The sequence below is a fragment of the Salmo salar genome, chromosome ssa11 (genome assembly GCF_905237065.1).
Source record: "Salmo salar chromosome ssa11, Ssal_v3.1, whole genome shotgun sequence".
NCBI classification, from domain to species: Eukaryota; Metazoa; Chordata; class Actinopteri; order Salmoniformes; family Salmonidae; genus Salmo; species Salmo salar.
The window spans coordinates 20,998,253-21,017,594 of record NC_059452.1 but is presented as its reverse complement, the minus strand read 5'-3'; the positions used below and the strand labels follow the sequence as shown (position 1 = coordinate 21,017,594).

At 44.4% G+C, this 19,342-nt stretch overlaps 2 protein-coding genes across 4 annotated transcripts; both read left to right on the top strand.

The window, feature by feature from the left end:
- The first annotated feature begins 586 nt into the window (after positions 1 to 586).
- On the top strand, positions 587 to 11,781 carry LOC106562233 (transcriptional repressor CTCF). The gene is made up of 13 exons (XM_014126966.2): positions 587 to 807; positions 2,218 to 2,500; positions 2,619 to 2,810; positions 2,924 to 3,272; positions 3,646 to 3,816; positions 3,945 to 4,078; positions 4,152 to 4,272; positions 5,260 to 5,409; positions 5,531 to 5,691; positions 5,910 to 6,092; positions 8,590 to 8,725; positions 8,856 to 9,008; positions 10,649 to 11,781. Exons 1-13 carry the CDS (start codon positions 716 to 718, stop codon positions 10,927 to 10,929), a joined length of 2,406 nt encoding a protein of 801 aa, XP_013982441.1. The 5' UTR covers positions 587 to 715; the 3' UTR covers positions 10,930 to 11,781.
- Positions 11,782 to 12,451: 670 nt separating this feature from the next.
- Positions 12,452 to 19,080, top strand: LOC106562232 (flocculation protein FLO11). Of its 3 annotated transcripts, none has more exons than XM_045689175.1 (8): positions 12,452 to 12,724; positions 13,495 to 13,598; positions 13,884 to 14,349; positions 14,525 to 14,626; positions 14,706 to 14,742; positions 14,842 to 14,913; positions 16,631 to 18,340; positions 18,437 to 19,080. In XM_045689175.1, the coding sequence occupies exons 1-8, from the start codon at positions 12,581 to 12,583 to the stop codon at positions 18,829 to 18,831; spliced, it is 3,030 nt and encodes a 1,009-aa protein (XP_045545131.1). In that variant the 5' UTR covers positions 12,452 to 12,580; the 3' UTR covers positions 18,832 to 19,080. The 3 variants fall into 3 exon arrangements, with proteins under 3 accessions (XP_045545131.1, XP_013982438.2, XP_045545132.1); XM_014126963.2 differs by having other exon boundaries at positions 12,454 to 12,679; XM_045689176.1 differs by having other exon boundaries at positions 12,454 to 12,724; positions 16,631 to 18,334.
- The last annotated feature ends 262 nt before the right edge of the window (positions 19,081 to 19,342 follow it).

Below are 19,342 nucleotides of genomic sequence, written 5' to 3'. Positions count from 1 at the left end.
TAAACTGTACTGGCCTCTCCTGGGTCATGATGGAGAGGAGGCCATAGAATTTTCCACAATATTATTTTCACCTTTAATTAAATGATTGATTGTTGGAAGGAGGTATATAGGATATACACTGTGCTTTACTTGGACTAAACTAGGTGTCGGTACAAATGTTTGGTGCCGGTACTGTATATTTTTAGGTGCAGGAGCTCCACAATACTTTTGAGCTAATATTTTATAAGAGGATTAGGAGCTCAAGCAGTAGAACATTCGAGGGGCCGGTACAAGTCAAGCACTAGATATACACTATAATAGCCTGCTTAAATCCTTCCCAGCCCCACAATAACATATGTTATGTAATAAAAGCTACACCTTGCACAAACTATTCTTACACGCATGCATTTATGCTGTGGTTGCATGTTAGTCTTTAGTCTTGAAATATTTAGCATTTCATAGTAAAATAGCCCTCTTAAGGTAATGCAAACTTAAGTCTAGAAAAAATATAACTTTTTTGTAATGGGGAAACAACTGTTCACCCAGAACCACGCCCCCGAACCCTTGAATTCAAAACTGGCGCCCAGACGTCACTGCCACCCAACTGCTGCGCTACCCCCCTCCCACTTCTCCCGTCGGGCCTCTGTCTGCGCATGCACCCTCGCCTGCTCCAGGCCACCATTTTGTGTAGAGACAACTCTGTCAACGCGTGAGAGGATTAATCGAGCTGGGACGCATGGGCAAGCTTCCCTACCATCGCCAGAGGAAGACCAAACAAGCACTGAGCGCTCAAGCAAATTTACCCGGAAAAGGAAGACCGAGGACCAGGTAAAACGGCACTTTCTCCGATGAAGGGGGGGCATTTTTGTAGGAGCTGTCGTCGGCCTCTAGGTGTCACGGTGGGGCTCGCGGTCCAGGCGACTGGCGGGGGGGTGTTTGTCTCCCTCTATCGTTATCGAAAATTTACTAAAAACATTTATAACCCAGAAGTTAGAGCTTCTGTTAAACGTATTAGTGTATTTGGACTGCTATTGGTTCGTATTAAGGCACGGATGGCTTTATAAATGCTTTAATGTTTAGGGTCTTGTTTAGGCCAGGCGTCCATCTTCTCGTGCCCTTTGTTTCCTCTTTTGAGAAGAGAACCTGCGTCTCCAGGTTCTAGAACGAAAGCTCAACATTTCGAGTTTAAACTTTGTATTAATTTCGATGTAACATCCTTAATGTTTCCTGTCACTCATGGTGCTACGATTTGAACAAATTTAAATGAATCATATCTTCTGTAGTCTCAGATTTACTACATAGCCCCTGATCTGGGTAGTTGTTTTAGTATGTTCTAGAACCATCCGATGGTTCTAATATCAGCACTAATTGTGTAATACTTTCTATGGATTCAAGTTATTTTACTGCTTCTCAAAATGGGGCTGTAGTTAATTTGGCTCAGAAACTAGGTAACGTTTCCGAGAGTAAACACGGAAGGAGGGAATGTATAGTAATCTCTTAATATGTAGCCCAAATAAATCTGCGAGCACGGAAAGTAGATTTCTTCCAAATCAGAAACTAGATTAGGAGTTGGTTTTCTATCATCGGCACCACGTCCCATCGCGTAAGCTTGGTCCGCCTACAGCCGCCTTTCGATTTAAAACTTGTGAGCTCGAGCTCCCTCTATAACCTGCACGCTAATGTTACAAAAACATCCACTATACCGGAGCAAGACACTAGGGTGACTAGGGTAGTTTCCTTTTAGCAGTGAGTTTTATATCCCCCCCCCAAAAAATGATCTGCTTATTTTGTATTTAGGCAGTGTTGTTTTTTTATTGGGACTTTGTCAAATGGTTGGTAGATCAGAGAAGTAGGATTAAAATAATCAGCTGATATTTGTTGATTTAGGCCTGGCTGCAGTCAGTGTTATAATTTATCCCAAATTGTGTTCGATGGGGTTGAGGTCAGGACTATGTCCAGGCCAGTCACGTTCTTCCACGCCGATCTCGACAAACCATTTCTGTATCACTGAAACAGGAAAGGGCCTTCCCCAAACTGGTCCCACAAAGTTGGAAGCACAGAATCGTCTACTGCCAATGCTTGTTTATGGCGATTGCATGGCTGTGTGCTCAATTGTATACACTTATCTGCAACGTGTGTGGCTGAAATAGCAGAATCCACTCATTTGAAGTGGGGTCCACATACTTTTATGTTTATATAGTGTATCATGCGTCAAAGTAATTTTTATGGTCTTATCAGGTTGTTTTCTATGGAGGGGGAAGTCGTTTCCATTGAGACCGCTCAGGTTGAGGGTCTCCAGGACAGTGGGGAGGGAGCAGAGCTGCTCCAGACTGCAGAGGCTGCCTTGATGGAAGGGGGTGTGGCACCCCAAGTGGTGACAGGGAATGTTGAAATGATGGTGATGGACACCCTGGACTCAACCCTTGACCCTGCCCTGCTACAGATGAAGACTGAGGTCCTCGAAGGGGGTGGCACAGTGACGGTCACCGGGGGAGACGAGGGACAGATCATCACCCTGCAGGTTAGTGTGATTTGTGAGTTTACGTTGAGAAAGGTTTGGAAGATATCCTTTGTAAGCCAAACTTGTAGGCATAAATTATTCAGAGAACTGACTGGCCCTGACTGTGTCTTGACTTTAGGTGGTGAACATGGAGGGCAACATGGAGCAGACGAGTGCAGCGCTGGGGCTTGGACAGCTGCAGCTGGTGCAGGTCCCTGTCACTACAGCCACCGTGGAAGAACTCCAGGCCAGCTTTGTTGACGCCTCAGCAGGCAATACTGAGGCAGAGCCAGTGATCTGCCACACCCTCCCTCTGCCCGAGGGCTTCCAGGTCGGACACTACTCAACTACAAACACACACTTTGGCCTGAAGGCTCAGGTGAGATGCACTGACTATAATACAACTCTAATCCCTTCCTGGCAAATTGTTTTTGTTTGGTGAAGGTGGTGAAGGTGGGGGCGAATGGAGAGGTGGAGACAGTTGAGCAGGAAGAACTGCAGGCAGCCCAGGATGAGCTCCAGGTGATCCATGGGGAGGAGGAGGAGGAAGCTGAGCCCCAAGTAGAGGACCAGACCTGGTCCAAAGACCCAGATTACCAGCCAACTGCTGGCATCCGCAAGGGGAAGAAGGGCAAGAAGAGCCGCCTGCGTTACGGGGAGGGGGAGCGGGACATGGACGTGTCTGTGTATGACTTTGAGGAGGAGCAGCAGGAGGGGATGCTCTCTGAGGTCAACGCTGAGAAGGTTGTGGGCAACATGAAGCCGCCCAAACCCACCAAGATAAAAAAGAAAGGTCAGAGTTGTGTGAAAGGTCAAGTTTTGTGTGTATGTGGGGGTATGGCAACCCCTCTTTTTTGGGGTGTGAGGAGGAGATCTGTGTGTGTTAAAGGGAGAATCGGCGATGATGCAGAAAGTACAACGCATAGTGGGTCAATTTCCGCAACAATTATGAACATTGAAGCGCAAGGCTCAACTTCTGTGTTGTTTTGGTCCCGTGGCTACCACGCTTTTAACAGCATGAAGCAACTCTGTGCGCATGCGCAGATACTGTGTGACAGTGAGCGCGACGTCTTGCATTTCGCTCATCTCAATATCTGTGGTGCTGCTCGTGGCAACGTCATTTCGTTGTCTACCTTTAATGTGTTAAATAACCTCTTGTCTCTCAGGTGTGAAGAAGACGTTCCAGTGTGAGCTGTGTAGCTACACCTGCCCCCGGCGCTCTAACCTGGACCGCCACATGAAGAGCCACACAGATGAGAGGCCACACAAATGCCACCTGTGTGGGAGGGCCTTCAGAACGGTCACACTGCTGAGGAACCACCTCAACACACACACGGGTATCTACAGACTCACATGTTCAGTCGCAGGCTGTTAAAAAAAAAATATATATATATATTTATCCTAATTGAATTGATAGGGTGTGTGTTAATTATGTTTACTATTGCCCCTTCCCGTTCCATTTTAGGCACTCGTCCTCATAAATGCCAAGATTGTGACATGGCATTTGTGACCAGTGGAGAGCTGGTGCGTCATCGCCGCTACAAACACACATTCGAGAAACCCTTCAAGTGCTCCATGTGTGACTACGCTAGTGTGGAGGTAAGTACATTTGCAATGTATAACTGAAATGTTTTTGGAATGTTGTTTAAATGTTTCTTTCTCTTTGCCCCAGGTGAGTAAGCTGAAGAGACACATCCGCTCCCATACAGGCGAGAGGCCCTTCCAGTGCAGTCTGTGCAGCTACGCCAGCCGAGACACCTACAAATTGAAGAGACACATGAGGACACACTCAGGTAACGCATACCCCAATCTCTCAGCCTTACACCCAAGTATTCCTGATTTTAGTTCTGTTCATCGATGCTACATTACTTCAGAAAATATATGGACACCTGCTTGTCGAACATGTCATTCCTAGATCATGGGCATTAATATGGAGTTGGTCCCCCCCTTTGCTGCCAGATGGTGACGCGTGATTCATCACTCCAGAGAACGCATTTCCGCTGCTCCAGAGTCAAATGGCAGCAAGCTTTACACCACTCCAGCCGACACTTGAAATTTCGCATGGTGATCTTAGGCTTGTGTGCTGTTGATCGGCAATGGAAACCCATTTCATGAAGCTCCCAGCGAACAGTTATTTTACTGACGTTGCTTTCAGAGGCAGTTCTGAACTTGCTAGGGAATGTTGCAACCGAGATTTTTATACGCTTCAGCACTCGGCGGTCCCGTTTTGTGAGCTTGTGTGGCCTACCACTTCGCGGCTGAGCCGTTGTTGCTCCTAGACGTTTCCAATTCACAATAACAGTACTTACAGTTGACTAGGGCAGCTCTAGCAGGACAGACATTTGACGAACTCACTTGTTGGAATGGTGGCTCCCGAGTGGCACAGCGGTCTAAGGCACTGCATCTCCGTGCAAGAGGCGTCACTGCAGTCCCTGGTTTGAATCCAGGCTGCATAACATCCGGCCGACATTGGGAGTCCCATAGGGCTGCGCACAATTGGCCCAGCGTTGGCCGGGGTAGGCCGTCATTGTAAATAAGAATTTGTTCTTAACTGACTTGCCTAGTTAAATAACGGTGCCACGTTAAAAGTCATTGAGCTCTTCAGTAAGGCCATTCTACTGCCAATGTTTGTCTATGGAGCTTGAGCACACGGCCAATCTTATACACGTGACGGCAATGTGTGTGGCTTAAATAGCCGAATCCACTATTTTGAAGGTGTGTGTAGATGTATATCTATCTGTCTCGCATACAACCTAATAAAGCGTCCCTCTCTCTGGCAGGTGAGAAGCCATATGAGTGCTACATCTGCCATGCTCGTTTCACGCAGAGCGGCACCATGAAGATGCACATCCTGCAGAAGCACACAGAGAATGTGGCCAAATTCCACTGCCCTCACTGTGACACAGTCATCGCCCGCAAGAGCGACCTGGGTAAGCGACTTGCTTGTGCACAGTCATATCTCCTCTGCTGAAATACGGTCTTGTAACCTTGAGTGGATCAGTCTATGTTCCTTACATTTGGATTGTCCCTTCCTTCCTTTCTCACTCTCAGGTGTGCACTTGCGGAAGCAGCATTCGTTCATGGAGATGGGCAGGAAGTGTCGTTACTGTGATGCTGTGTTCCACGAGCGTTACGCACTCATCCAGCACCAGAAATCCCACAAGAACGAGAAGCGCTTCAAATGCGACCAGTGTGACTATTGCTGCAGACAGGTGAAAGAGACCTTCTCTGCTTGTTTCCTCTCAATCTTCGCTGATTTTAAATGGTGGATGTCCACCAGATATTTGCCATCATCAATCTCAGAGATGAGGAGAAGAGGCCACTTTAGATTATTGAGATGCATCCCATGGATATGTTTGGAATCAGCCGGAGACTGTTCTAGACCTCGGTGTGTTCACTGACTGTCCTATGTTTAACCTCTGACCCCTAGGAGCGTCACATGATCATGCACAGACGCACACACACGGGGGAGAAGCCGTACGCCTGCAGCCAATGTGAAAAAACTTTCCGGCAGAAGCAGCTGCTGGACATGCACTTCAAACGCTACCATGACCCCAATTTCATCCCCACTGCCTTCGTCTGCAGCAAGTGTGCCAAGACCTTCACTCGCAGGGTAAGGGGACAACACACATCCACACTGCAAACTAAAGGACTCCTTCACATCCAAACCCATATCCTCCCGAGCAGAATTCAGGACACACAAAAACACACATCCTCTCACCAGGTTGGGGAGGATTGAAGCCTAGTTGCTCCACAGTGTGTTGTGGTCTTAGTGCCTTCAGAAAGTATTCATACTGCTCGAGTTATTCCACATTTTGTTTTACAGCCTGAATTCAAAATGTTTTTCTCTCATCCATCTGCACACAATACCCATAATCACAAAGTGAAAACATGTTTTTTGAAATTTTCCCAAATTTATTGTAAATTAAATATCTAATTTCCATAAGTATTTACACCCCCGAGTCAATACTTTGTAGAAGCACCTTTTGCGGTATGTCTATCACCTAGATTTGGAATGTTCTCCCATTTCTTCTAGATTTTCTCAAGCTCTGTTAGAGCCACTGAACACGCCAATTGACAGGTGTTTTTTATGTTGCTCATTAAAAACAAGATTTCAGTCTTTCCTGACCAAAATCTGCATTTGGTTAATGATTGTCCCCACGAGTCACTGAATAAATCTAATAGAACTCAAATCTGTAAATACTTTTTATGTTTTTGCCAAGGATGTTTTAGTTGCACAATTTTGTTTCTGGTGCAGTATTTCTCAAGCAAACATTTTTTTTGCACTGTGTTTTATGTGAACATTTGGAGCTGCTGAGCAGGTCTGTTGCACTGTCTATGCTATTGGATTGAGCGCAATCACCGCAGCTGTTCATCCCATGTTAGTGGGCAATTGGACAAATCAAAACAATCTTAATTTACCTGTTGTGATGCATGAATGTTTTAGATGGCTGACTTTGTCCGAAATATCATGTTTACATGTTTTAAAGTAATTTTGACACTAGTTTCTGACTCATTGATGCCACAAGTCATTTTTCAAAGGGATTCGTTGCTTCTTAAAGGCAGTCACTCTTTAAGTCAGATGGGGAACTGCGGTGAACAGCCATCAAGTCTTTCCACCGATTTTCAATGGGATTTGTCTGGGCTTTCTCTGGGCCACTCAAGAACTCTTACATTCTGTTCTGAAGCCATTCCAGCATTCCTTTGGCTGTATGCTTGGTCATTTTTCGGTTGGAACGTAAAAGCTTCACTCCAGTCTAAGGTCATTAGATATAAAGCAGGTTCTCATCAATGATTTTACCTGTATTTGCCTCCATTCATTGTTCCCTCTATCCTTACCAGTCTCCCAGTCCCTGCCACTGAAAAACATCCCCATAGCATGATGCTGCCACAACCATGCTTCACGGTAGGGATGGTGATAAGCTGTGCCTGGTTTTCTCCAAACATAGTGCTTTGCATTCAGGCCAAAGAGTTAAATTGTTTTCATCAGACCACAATCTTTTGCCATATGATCTGTCATTCACGTGCCTTTTTGCAAACTCCAGGCATGCTGGTGCCTTTTTTCTCAGTAGTGGTTTCCGTCTGCCCACTCTCCCATAAAGCCCAGATTGGGGAAGTGCTGTAGATACTGTTGTCCTTCTGGCAGGTTCTCCCATCTCAGCCATGGAACTCTGTAGTTCTGTCAGTGGTTCTTGGTCACCCTCCTGACCAAGGTCCTTCTTGCACTGTTGCTCAGTTTGGTCGGACGGCCAGCTCTAAGCAGAGTCTGGGTAGTTCCATATTTTTACAATTTCCCGATGATGGAGACCACTGTGCTCTTTGAAACTTTCAACATTCCATAAATTGTTTCATACCCTTCCCCAGGTGTCTCATCACAATTCTGATTGTTCCTTGGACTTCATGATATAGTTTCTGCTCTGACATGCACTGTTAACTGTGGGACCATATATAGACAGGTGTGTTTCTTTCTAAATCATGCCCAAACAATTTAAATAATCACAGGTGGGCTCCAATCACATTGTAGTGACATATCAAGTATGATCAAAGGAAATTAGATGTACATGAGCTCCATTTGGAGTGTCATAGCAAAGGGGTGTGAATACTTGTATAAATGAGATTTATGTATTTATCTTCAATAAATGTGCAAACATTTCTAAACATGTTTTCACTTTGTCATTATGGGGTATTGTGTGTAGATGGTTGAGAGAGAATATATTTAATCCATTTTGAATTTAGGCTGTAACACAACAAAATGTGGAATAAGTCAAGGGATATGAATACCTGTTTACTATATATATTTTCTCCCATTCTTTTTAAACCAGTTACACATACGAACAACAACTACATCTCATCTGCCCAGACCCACATGCTCACACCCCATCCCTAGTACCTGCATTATTGTTTGCCACATGGCCTTAAATTGTACCAATTTGTCTTTCTAGATTGCCCATGCTATTTCAATAAATCATTAGATTTTCCCCCCCATTATGTTAATGGTTTATTTACATGTTTTTAGTATGCATTTTTTCAAGATGAGTGATGAAGAGAATCATCCAGCCCATTGACTCACTATTTTCTGAAGGCACTGTATATGACTGTTTGCTCCTCAGAACACCATGCTGCGTCACGCGGAGAACTGTAACGGAGAGAACACCGGTGACGAGAACGGAACCCCGCCCAAGAAAGGCCGCCGCGGCAGAAAGAGGAAGATGCGCTCCAGACGGGATGATGACGATGATGACACTGGTACGACCAAGTCAAAGTTAACTTTATTGTTCTTATACATACAATGCAACAATATCATGTAATATTGTTTAGTGTGCATCTTAAGAGTACAATACTAAAATCAGGTCTTTCTTGTTCCTCTCTTCCACAGAGCCTGAGCTGGATGACATTGAGGAAGAGGAGGAGGAGCTGCTAGCTGAGATTGAAGTGGAGCAGGCACCACCTGTTGTCCCTGTCCCTGCCCCTGTTGGCCCGCCAGCCAAGAGGAAACGTGGAAGACCTCCCAAGGCCAAACCTGCCCCAAGTGAGTCACACTCTGGTACCCTGTTGGAATAATACAAAAATACCACCCTACTTAAATTCTTGAAGGAATCACTTTTCATGCAGACATGCAATCGAGTGAATACTTTGGCCTTCACATATTTAACTTCTTATGGCTGGAGTCCTGGTAACGGGATCGATATGACAACAGCTAGTGAAAGTGCAGGGCGCCAAATTCAAACAACAGAAATCTCATAATTAAAATTCCTCAAACATACAAGTATTTTACACAATTTTAAAGATTAACAACAAGTTTATCCCACCACAGTGTCCGATTTCAAAAAGGCTTTACAGCGAAAGCACACCAAACGATTGTTAGGTCAGCGCCTAGTCACAGAAAAACACAGCCATTTTCCAGCCAAAGAGAGGAGTCACAAAAAGCAGAAATAGAGATAAAATTAATCACTAACCTTTGATCTTCATCAGATGACACTCATAGGACTTCATGTTACACAATACATGCATGCTTTGTTCGATAAAGTTCATATTTATATCCAAAAATCTCAGTTTACATTGGCGCATTATGTTTAGTAATGTTTTGCTTCCAAAACATCCAGTGATTTTTGCAGAGAGCCACATCAATTTACAGAAATACTCATCATAAATGTTGATGAAAATACAAGTGTTATGCATGGAACTTTAGATTAATTTCTCCTTAATGCAACCGCTGAGTCAGATAAAAAAAAAATTAAAAGCACACCAGACAATAATCTGAGTACGGCGCTCAGACTCAAAAACAAGCCATACATATATCCGCCATGTTGGAGTCAACAGAAGTCAGAAATAGCATTATAAATATTCACTTACCTTTGATCTTCATCAGAATGCACTCCTGGGAATCCCAGTTCCACAATAAATGTTTGTTTTGTTTGATAAAGTCCATCCTTTATGTCCAAATACCTCCTTTTTGTTCGCGCCTTCAGTTCACAAATCCAAATTCACGACGCGCAAGCCAGACGAAAACTCAAAAAATTCCATTACAGTTCGTAGAAACATGTCAAACAATGTATAGAATCGATCTTTAGGATGTTTTTATCATAAATCTTCAATAAGATTTCAACCGTAGAATTCCTTTGTCTTTAGAAATGCAATGGAACTCAGCTACCTCTCACGGCGCGCGCATGGCTGAAGCTCATGCCCATCTGGCAGACCTCTCACTCAATCAGCTCTTATTCTCCCCCACTTCACAGTAGAAGCCTCAAACAAGGTTTCTAAAGACTGTTGACATCTAGTGGAAGCCTTAGGAAGTGCAATATGACCCCACAGACACTGTATATTGGATAGGCTAAGACTTGAAAAACTACAAACCTCAGGTTTCCCACTTCCTGATTGGAATTTTTCTCAGGTTTTTGCCTGCAATATGAGTTCTGTTATACTCAGACATCATTCAAACAGTTTTAGAAACTTCAGAGTGTTTTTCTATCCAAATCTACTAATAATATGCGTATCTTAGCTTCTGGGCCTGAGTAGCAGGCAGTTTACTCTGGGCACCTTATTCATCCAAGCTACTCAATACTGCCACCCAGCCATAAGAAGTTAATCAGGTGGAGATCACTGATCAGTACCCAAAGGTACTCAAAACAGCTGAACAGATGTGTAAAAGTGGTTTTCTTCTTCCCTCAGCGGCGGCAATCATCCGTGTGGAGGATGAGACCACAGGCGAGGTGGATGACATAATCGTGAAGAAAGAGATGAAGGCCGAGCAGGCGAGCCAGGAGGAAGAAGCTGTCGAGGATGAGGTGCCAGCAGTAGAGGTGGAGCATGCTGAAGGAGAGCCTGCCAATCAGGTAGAAGAGTCATTCCAGGGGGAGGAGGTGGTGCAGGAAGTGGCACTGTCTGTCACAGAGGCTCCGCCCAACGGTGACCTCACTCCTGAGATGATTCTCAGTATGATGGACCGGTGATGAAGACGAAACCTCTGTCTACATCTAACAATACAAATTGTCTACATCTAACAATACAAATTGTCCCCTATCTGTACACTCACATGCACTCCATTTGTACCCACTCTCAAACACACATACCTGCCCTCGCATACACCGTACACGTATTCCACACATATACACCCCAGTTATAACCTTGGATCTCTCTCTGATGTTGATGATGCCTGGGACATGTCTAAAGATGCCTTTAGCCCATTCTATTTTTTTAAGAGCTTATTTTCCTCTCTCTCTTGCGATCTCTATCTACATCCCACTGCGAAACCCCTGACACCCTCATGTTGAATTATGTTTGTATACAGAATCTAGATAACATTATGCAGACTGTTGTCACTGGAAAAGATGTAGGGAGAGGGGGTGTGGTTTAGATCATGATGATGTATTATGTCATAAATCATGTCCTCATTCTGCTGTCAATTATGTTCTATAGGCCCTCAGAATGCCTTCTCTGTAGCATATTTTGGCCCACATTTGATCTCTTCATATTGGCCCTCTTCTCGTGCTCTGTTGTCTGTAAAAAACAAGTATCATGTGCTTTCACCCATGGAATTAGCTGTTAGGGGTTCAAAGGTTAGGGGGGTGGGATGACCTGAAATATTCTGCTTTTACAAACTGTTATGCTGTTTTCAAATGAAACACAATACCTTGCTCTTGTTAAAGCTTTTAGAATGTATTAATTTTTTGGTTTGATGCATTTTTCTTTTGTACCATCAAAATGAAATGCTAGGGGACTTGAATGGCAATGATATGATTGGAGGGGTGGGAGAATGCTTGACTGTACAGCCAATAATAATACAAATAAAAAAGATCAACCTACTGGGGTGTCATGAGTCAATTTGCTTCAGTTTCAGCCTTGATTAGGCTAATTTAGCATGGCATGTAATACTGAAATATAGACACTAGGATGTTTGTGCTCTAGTCTGAACATGATCAATCTGCCCTATTTATCTGCTACATGGTTCTGACACCTGACATAAGGCTTATGCCCACGAATCTCTTTTTAGAAACCTGTTTGGAGTAGTAGGTGAACTAGACTATTTTGGTTGTTCCTGTGGAATTTCTTTGAGGATCTGTCCTCAGTTAAGTGCTTCATTAAAACACAATTTTAGTCCCCTCCCTGGTTTTCCCTTGCTTGATATTTTAATCACTTTGTGGAGATTTACACACTCCAGAAACCCATTGCCAGATCACCAGTCATCCCCTGCATTTTCTATATCCCATCCACGTAAAATCAATTTTTCATTTGTTATTTTAGCACATATTGTTCCCTTCCTGCATTTTGGTCAGTTCCATGAAGAACCTTAATTTATATTATAAATGAATATATACTAGACTGTTTCGTGCACCTGCACTGCTCTCCCTCTAGCACAAGCTCTAAATTTCTCCATTCTCTCTCCGTCTTCTCATTCTTTCGGTCTTTCTCATGCTTTCTGAGGGAGGGGGGGAGGAGAAAGGCGAGGCCCCTTGTTGTCAAATCTGTCAGTCTAGCTCAGCTTGGCCCCTCCTACCTTGGTGGAGGCAGTGAATACTGCTGCTGGTGCTCTTAGCAACGGTGCCTCGGCAACAGAGCCACGGCAACGGAGCACCACGGCAACGGAGTGCTGTGTCTCCCCTTATGGAGCTTCCATTGGGCGGGCCGGCGCTGAGGCACTACACCCGCAGCAGACCTAGACCACACCGACAAAACCAACACCTCCGCCCCAGCAGACCACAGGTACAGAGAGATGGAAAAAAAGGGGTGCTGTGTAGAGGCATAATGGTAAGGAGGGGGAGATGTGATAGGGTACAGTGGGGAGAGGCAGGGATGGAGGGAACATGCCTGCTTGATTCAAGGTACTTGGATCGCAACAGCAACCAGCTGCTTGCATATTCAACACCAATAGTGTGTGTTTGGGGGGATTGCATTGGTGTATAGGATTGTGATTGTATGTGGCTAATTTCTAGGGCTATATAATGCTTCGTCTGAAGCTGGCGGGCTTTTTCTTGGTAGGTGTATGTGAATTTTCTCTACCTTAGCCATCATCACCTTATCCATTGTATGCCTGCCATTGGTACTGTATCAGTCACGATCAGAGTTAACACATGTAATGCTGGTTTTGTTGGATGAACTAAACCAAACCTAATCACATGGGCAGCCTTAGTGCCACAGGACATGACATCATAGGGTCTTCTGGGTTTTCTGAGTCAGTCATTGGTAATTGTACATACCAATGGTAGTGTGATAATGTAGATCTAGGGGATATATGTATGAGGTGTTGATGTGTATATATGTGTATATTCTGCGTGTCAGGGAAGTCTGAGCCCATGAGGTGACAATATTATGTAATAATTACTATGTGCTATATGAAGGAAACTGCTCTCAGTAACCTGATATTCAACATAGCACTCTTTCCACCAATTGGAAACCCTTTCGTTTCTATTTTTCTGGTAGTCTAACTGCGCTCACACACATTCTCACACACAAACACCTAATAATCACAGATATCATAACAATTATCATCACTTTCTCTGTGCATGCGTGTGACACAGGAATCGGTGGTTGACAATGAAAATGGAGTCCCTGATCACATGGGGCGAGTTGATGAGGGAGTTGAGGAGTTCTTTACTAAGCGAGTCCTTCCTGTCGACACCCTGTGAGTATCTGACCAAACTCATCCTAGATAATCTGACTCTTCACTATCTCATACCCATCTCACAATAAACCTCCTTAAATTTGAGTAATTTATGAGATGCTTATGTTCATAACAACCTGCAATAAGTACATTCAAGAAATATAATATACAACATTTCCTGACCACATTGCCTACATGCAGGCCCTAGCTTGTCCAGGTCAGGCCACATGGCCAGGAAAAACTCAGGGCCCTATAATTGACAAACACACACATGCTGGTCCTGTGCTACTCTGACTCTTCCTCCAGGAAAACACAGAATGAGGCTGGGGAACCTCCCATTACTGAACAGGAAGTGGAAGTAGCACCTACTAGTGCCGCCCCTTGCCCCGCCCCTTCCAGAACCCTAAGGAGGAAGCTGGGCGAGTTCTTCACCCTTAAAAAGCGGAGGGCTGTGAAATCAGAGGGAAGCCAAGAAGGGAAGGCCAAGAAGACCTCCATCGCCGACCTAATCCGGCCTCTCAGGGAGGCCGCCAGAGCTGAAAAAGATAAAGTAAAGGAGAATGAAAAAGTGAAGGAGAAGGAGAGTGTGGATGACAGCGTTGTGACAGGAGATCCAGTGGAAGCAGAAACCCCTTCTTCTGATGGTCCCACTCCACTGAGGGGTGAGGCTCCACCCCGTCGTGCGCTAAGAGAGGGGAAGTCACAGTCTCTAATTCTGCTCTCTGGATCTGCAGCCAACGCTGGGAACACCAAGAACACTGCACAAGGGAAGGTAGGTATTCGAATGTATTCAAACCGACCCTTGAAAAAATTTGATGGGTTAAAGCAATTTGGTAAAAAAAATTCTACATAGCTTATGAAAGGATTGTTTTTGGTTTTATTTTGATCATTCTTTAGTTTGGATTGGTTCTTATCTGCACTGACTGCTTCTCCTTGGTTCTGGTTAGTTTCAGAAACACTCGTCTGACAGCCATCATGGCTTTGAGCAGCGCCTCCAGCTCATGCTACAACGTATTGGCGTGTCCAAAGCTCAGCCAGGAGAGACACAGGTGTGTATGTGCAATTATTTTAGTGTGTATGTGGTTGTGTGTCTAAGGAAAACATAAAAATTCTTATTCCATTCTACAGAGTCAGGAGAGAGAGATGAAAAAAGCTGAATCAGAGGGTAAGTCCCTTTACTCATATAACACTTGCTACAGTATATGTGCAAGTCTGTGTATGGTGTTGGATGTGTGTGTTCCTGCATTTTCTGTCTCGGTTTCAGGCACTATCATCGATAATAAACCTGAGCCCCCACCCACATTTATGAAGCCCAGGACCATGTCCACCTCATCAGGTAACACACTCACGCAGACAAACACAAACGCATGCACACACCAGGGGCGGAAATCCCAGGGGGGACGGGGGGGGACACGACCCCCCCATCCTGGGAAAAATATGATTTGTCCCCCCCAATATATCACTGAAACATAACTATGTAATTTAAATAATATTAATAATATGCAATGAAAGCAATTGTGCTGATTATAGACACTTAATAGCGCGTTTTTAAGTTTCAAAAGATTGCGACCCCCCCACCCTTTGCCTCACAATGTTTTGATCCACTGCCAGTTCCTTAGTTGGCAAGGTAATAGAGGGGTCGTATCTACTGTCTGAAAGGCACTCAATGAACGTAACTGAAGTGAGGTTAATCCAGTCAATCGCGCACACACACTAGCTGAATATGCAGAGCTAGCGCGCAAATATGAACTATTAAGCTAGCTAGTACCTATTCCATTTATGTGGCCTCGTCAAAGATGGAATCTTTGCTATCGTCAATTTATTCCAAGATCAGCATGCAGATGATGTAAGTTAGTGCTTCAAAGTCCCTGCGATAAGGTTAGCGATAAACTGAAGTCCAAACTGAACAGAACTACACTCTCTTCTACCATTGTCTTAAATACATTTAATGGTCTCGTTGCAAAAGCTAAATTGTCGCAAGGGAACTTTTATTTATTTATTTTATTTCACCTTTATTTAACCCGGGTAGCAAAGATTATAGCAAACACCACTGAAACGGAATTGGTGCTCGCTAGCTTTGCAAATTCAGCTATTGTTGGAAGCCAGCCAATATGAAACAAACTAGTAAAATTACAAAAGGTTGCAGCATGTGTTGTGTAAATGGTGAACTCATACAGCTGTCAACTCTGGTCATTTTAATCCGTTTCACATTTGCTAGCTACCTTTTAGATCGAAGCCCAAATAGAATGATAAAAGATAAGATGATAGAAGCCCATCTCCTACTGTAAATAACCTACACACCGTGTGTGTGTGTAGCCAGCCAGCCAGCCAGGTAGAAAAATGGCAGAAAAATAAAAGACGGACATCAGAGTATTTTTCAGTACACCAAAACGCAAAGTAAGAACCCTAGAAGCCTAATATCTCAAAGACTAGTTGATAAAATGTTCATAAGAAAGAAATGAAATTCTAATGGAAATGTTTCACAATGATGTCATTAGGCAGAGCAGGCAACAGATGGCACACAGACAGCAGAGTTGGGGACAGATATGCAGGGACTGACTGGCAGAGACAGGGAGTCTCAGATTAGTTTGTTGAGTCTTTGTTTGGCAACATTATGAAAGGTTGTCATTTTTTTTTACTTGTAAAATAGGAACATAATTGGAAAATGCCATGGATACCCCCACTCTCAACTTAAACTGGTGACTGAACTAAGATTTGTTAAAGGCAATGGTATTGCTGTTGTGATTAGTTGTGTAGTTTTGGGTACCGGTAGTTAGGAGTACGGCAAACACCTTATTTCTTTGGTTCCTCAATGTACATTTACCATATTACAACGTAGGCTATGTGTTACAGCACTACTTTTGGTGTCCCCCTCAGGAATTGCTCTTGAGAAAATTTCATGTAATTGTCCCCTCCAAAGTTGATATCAGATTTTCGCCCCTGGCACACACACACACACACACACACACACACACACACACACACACACACACACACACACACACTATTGAATGCAATTTTGTGTATCTTATGCTCATCTTCTTTCTATTTAGATACGAGACGTCCGGTCCGACAGAGTGTTTCCGCACATGAGTCAGCTGGGAAACCTGCTCTGCCTCCTAAGCCAATAATTAAGCGAGGCCCAACCCCACCTCCCACTATCTCTGGTCATCTCACCCCTGAGAATGACCTAGCCCAAATACAGGAAGGAGAAGCGTGTTCCCCCACAGACCCCACCCCTAGTATCACTGATACCCCTACCAGTTCTAAACCTATCCCCACTGACACCATCCTTCCCTCCCCTGTCCCAGATCCCACTAACTCTTCCATCCCCGTTTCTACCACCGCTACTTTCTCTAATTCAACCCCCAATGACATCATCCCCTCTACAATGTCTGCACTCGTCCCTATCAATACTACAGCCCCCACCCCCAACACCACCCCCTTCATCCCCAGTACTAACCCTGCCACAACCACTACCATTACCTCCATCACAACTACATCTGGCCCTATGAATATTACAACTTCCACCCCCCCTACTGACATGAACTCTGGCTCTATCCCCACTATTACCCACACCCCAATTCCCCCTACCTCCACTGACTCCACCACCCCAACCACCTCTGCGTCTTCCATCCCTAATCTAGCCACCATCACCATTACAAGCATTACTGCCCCAACACCTGTTAACACTAATAGTGATACCCATACATCAACAACCCCCACCACTAATGCTTCGACCCCTACCTTTACTGATACTGCTGCCTCAACTTCTACTGACTTGACAACTCCAACAATAAATACTTCCATCTCCATAATTGCTTCTGCTGCCAACAACACTTCTACTCCCACCCCCACTAACTCTCTGTGTCCCACCCCCACTAACTCTCTGTGTCCCACCCCCACTACCCTAATTACTAATCCAGTTACCCCACCTTCATCTCCTGCTGCTACTATAACAACCTCTACCCTTAATTCTATGAATGGTGCTTCCACTCCCATCGTTACCTCCATAAACTCTACTGACTCCAACGCTACCCAAACCGGAACTAACAATACCAGCGCAACTAACTCTGTCAACTTCACTTCTACCTTAAGTCCCACTAACTCTACTAGTCCTATCCCTACTTCCTCTACCAGCTCAACTTCCATTAACTGTGCTGCTCACACTGCTACTATCCCTAGCAGTCCGATTCCCATTCTCTCTACTAATCACTCCCCCACTGTCACTTCTATCCCCACTGCCACTCACTCAACTAACTCCACCAATATTTCCTCCCCCACATTCTCTTCTACTCACACCACTACTAACACTACTAGTCCCATCCCAACTAACTCTACTAGCCTGACCACTACCCCCACCCCCATGTACTCTAGCCCCATCACCGCTATCTCTGCAAGCCCTTCTAATATCACCACTATCTCTACAAGCCCTTCTAATATCACCACGGCCACTAACTCTTCTGTCCTCATCAGTACCCCTAGCCCCACTAACTCTACTACCAGCACCCCCACTAACCCTTCAAATCCCACCAACACCACTAAACCTACTAACTCTACTACACAAGCCACTATCTCAATCCCCACTAATTATGTTACTCATTGTCCCAAAAACTCTTCTACTCATAGCCCCACTAACTCTTCCAGTCCAACCCCCACTAACTCTACTAGCCAAACACCAACTAATACTATTCAACCATCACCTGAGGAGAGAATTAGCCCTAATCCTGCAATGGGACTGCTGTCCATGTCTAAAGGTACAAGTAAGTGTGTGTGTTCAATAATAATAATATTGCTTGAAATTTGGAAGTAACCTGTGGAAAATAACATAATTTGTCCTTCCCTTTCCTCTCCTACAGATGACCTGAATGCTGAGAGGGTAGAGAGGAACAAGGAGACAGAGAAGGAGAAATGTAGCAAGGAAGAAGATGTCAGGAGGGCCACAGAGAAAGAAAAAGAACAGGAATCATTGGCGAACTACATAGGCAAAACCATAAAAGAGGAGAAGGAGGGGGGTCTGCAGAAGGTGGATGGGATCATGAGGCAGGGAGTAGAAGGGACCAAATCAAATGAGGGTAGAGAGCTGTGTCAAAATGATTGGGATAAAAAGAGGGAAGGAGGGACTAATGGGTCAGATGAAAAAGAGTTCAAAACTAAGGAGGTGGTAGAGAGCAAGTCAAACAAGGGACCAACTACTGTGATAGAGGCAGGGGAGGCCACAGTAAAAGAAACGGGGGAGAGTCCATGGGACTGAGTACAGGGACCACATCACAGCAGCAAACCGCAGAGGGTGGAACATCGGACCAAAGAACTGAGACCCCCTCTGTGTTACACAAATGGACTGACCCAGCAACGTGTCCTTTTTTTCTCGACCATGTTTACATTTGCATTGCACGTATTGTATGATTATGTAATACATCAACTGTGGTGAAATATGTTTACAATAGATGGATATGAGACATATAGTTACTTATGATTATTAAAATGAATATTCATAATGTCATGATGTCTTTATCATGCTTCAGTCCATCTGTTAGTTCCTGGCTTCAAATCTCTTTGGAATGTCTATAACTAAGCCTAAACCAGAAATGTATGACAAAAGGTGGTGAAAGGAGAGAAGGTCTGAGATAGAAGTGTTTCTTCATGGTAGTACCAGAGTGAATCCTTGCCCTATTCCATATGCCCTCGATGACACACCTTAAGGGACAGAAATTATTGGATTGATGAAGGCAATATGTGGTAGCAGAACCATATCTGGCCATCAC

Excerpts from the sequence above, each read along its gene's own strand:
- LOC106562233 (XM_014126966.2), top strand. The coding sequence starts at position 716 with ATGGGCAAGCTTCCCTACCATCGCCAGAGGAAGACCAAACAAGCACTG. Across the intron at positions 808-2,217 it reads AAAGGAAGACCGAGGACCAG|GTTGTTTTCTATGGAGGGGG; the intron begins GTAAAACGGCAC and ends TGGTCTTATCAG. Across the intron at positions 4,079-4,151 it reads GTGACTACGCTAGTGTGGAG|GTGAGTAAGCTGAAGAGACA; the intron begins GTAAGTACATTT and ends TCTTTGCCCCAG.
- LOC106562232 (XM_045689175.1), top strand. The coding sequence starts at position 12,581 with ATGGAGCTTCCATTGGGCGGGCCGGCGCTGAGGCACTACACCCGCAGC. Across the intron at positions 13,599-13,883 it reads GTCCTTCCTGTCGACACCCT|GAAAACACAGAATGAGGCTG; the intron begins GTGAGTATCTGA and ends CTCTTCCTCCAG. Across the intron at positions 18,341-18,436 it reads GTCCATGTCTAAAGGTACAA|ATGACCTGAATGCTGAGAGG; the intron begins GTAAGTGTGTGT and ends CCTCTCCTACAG.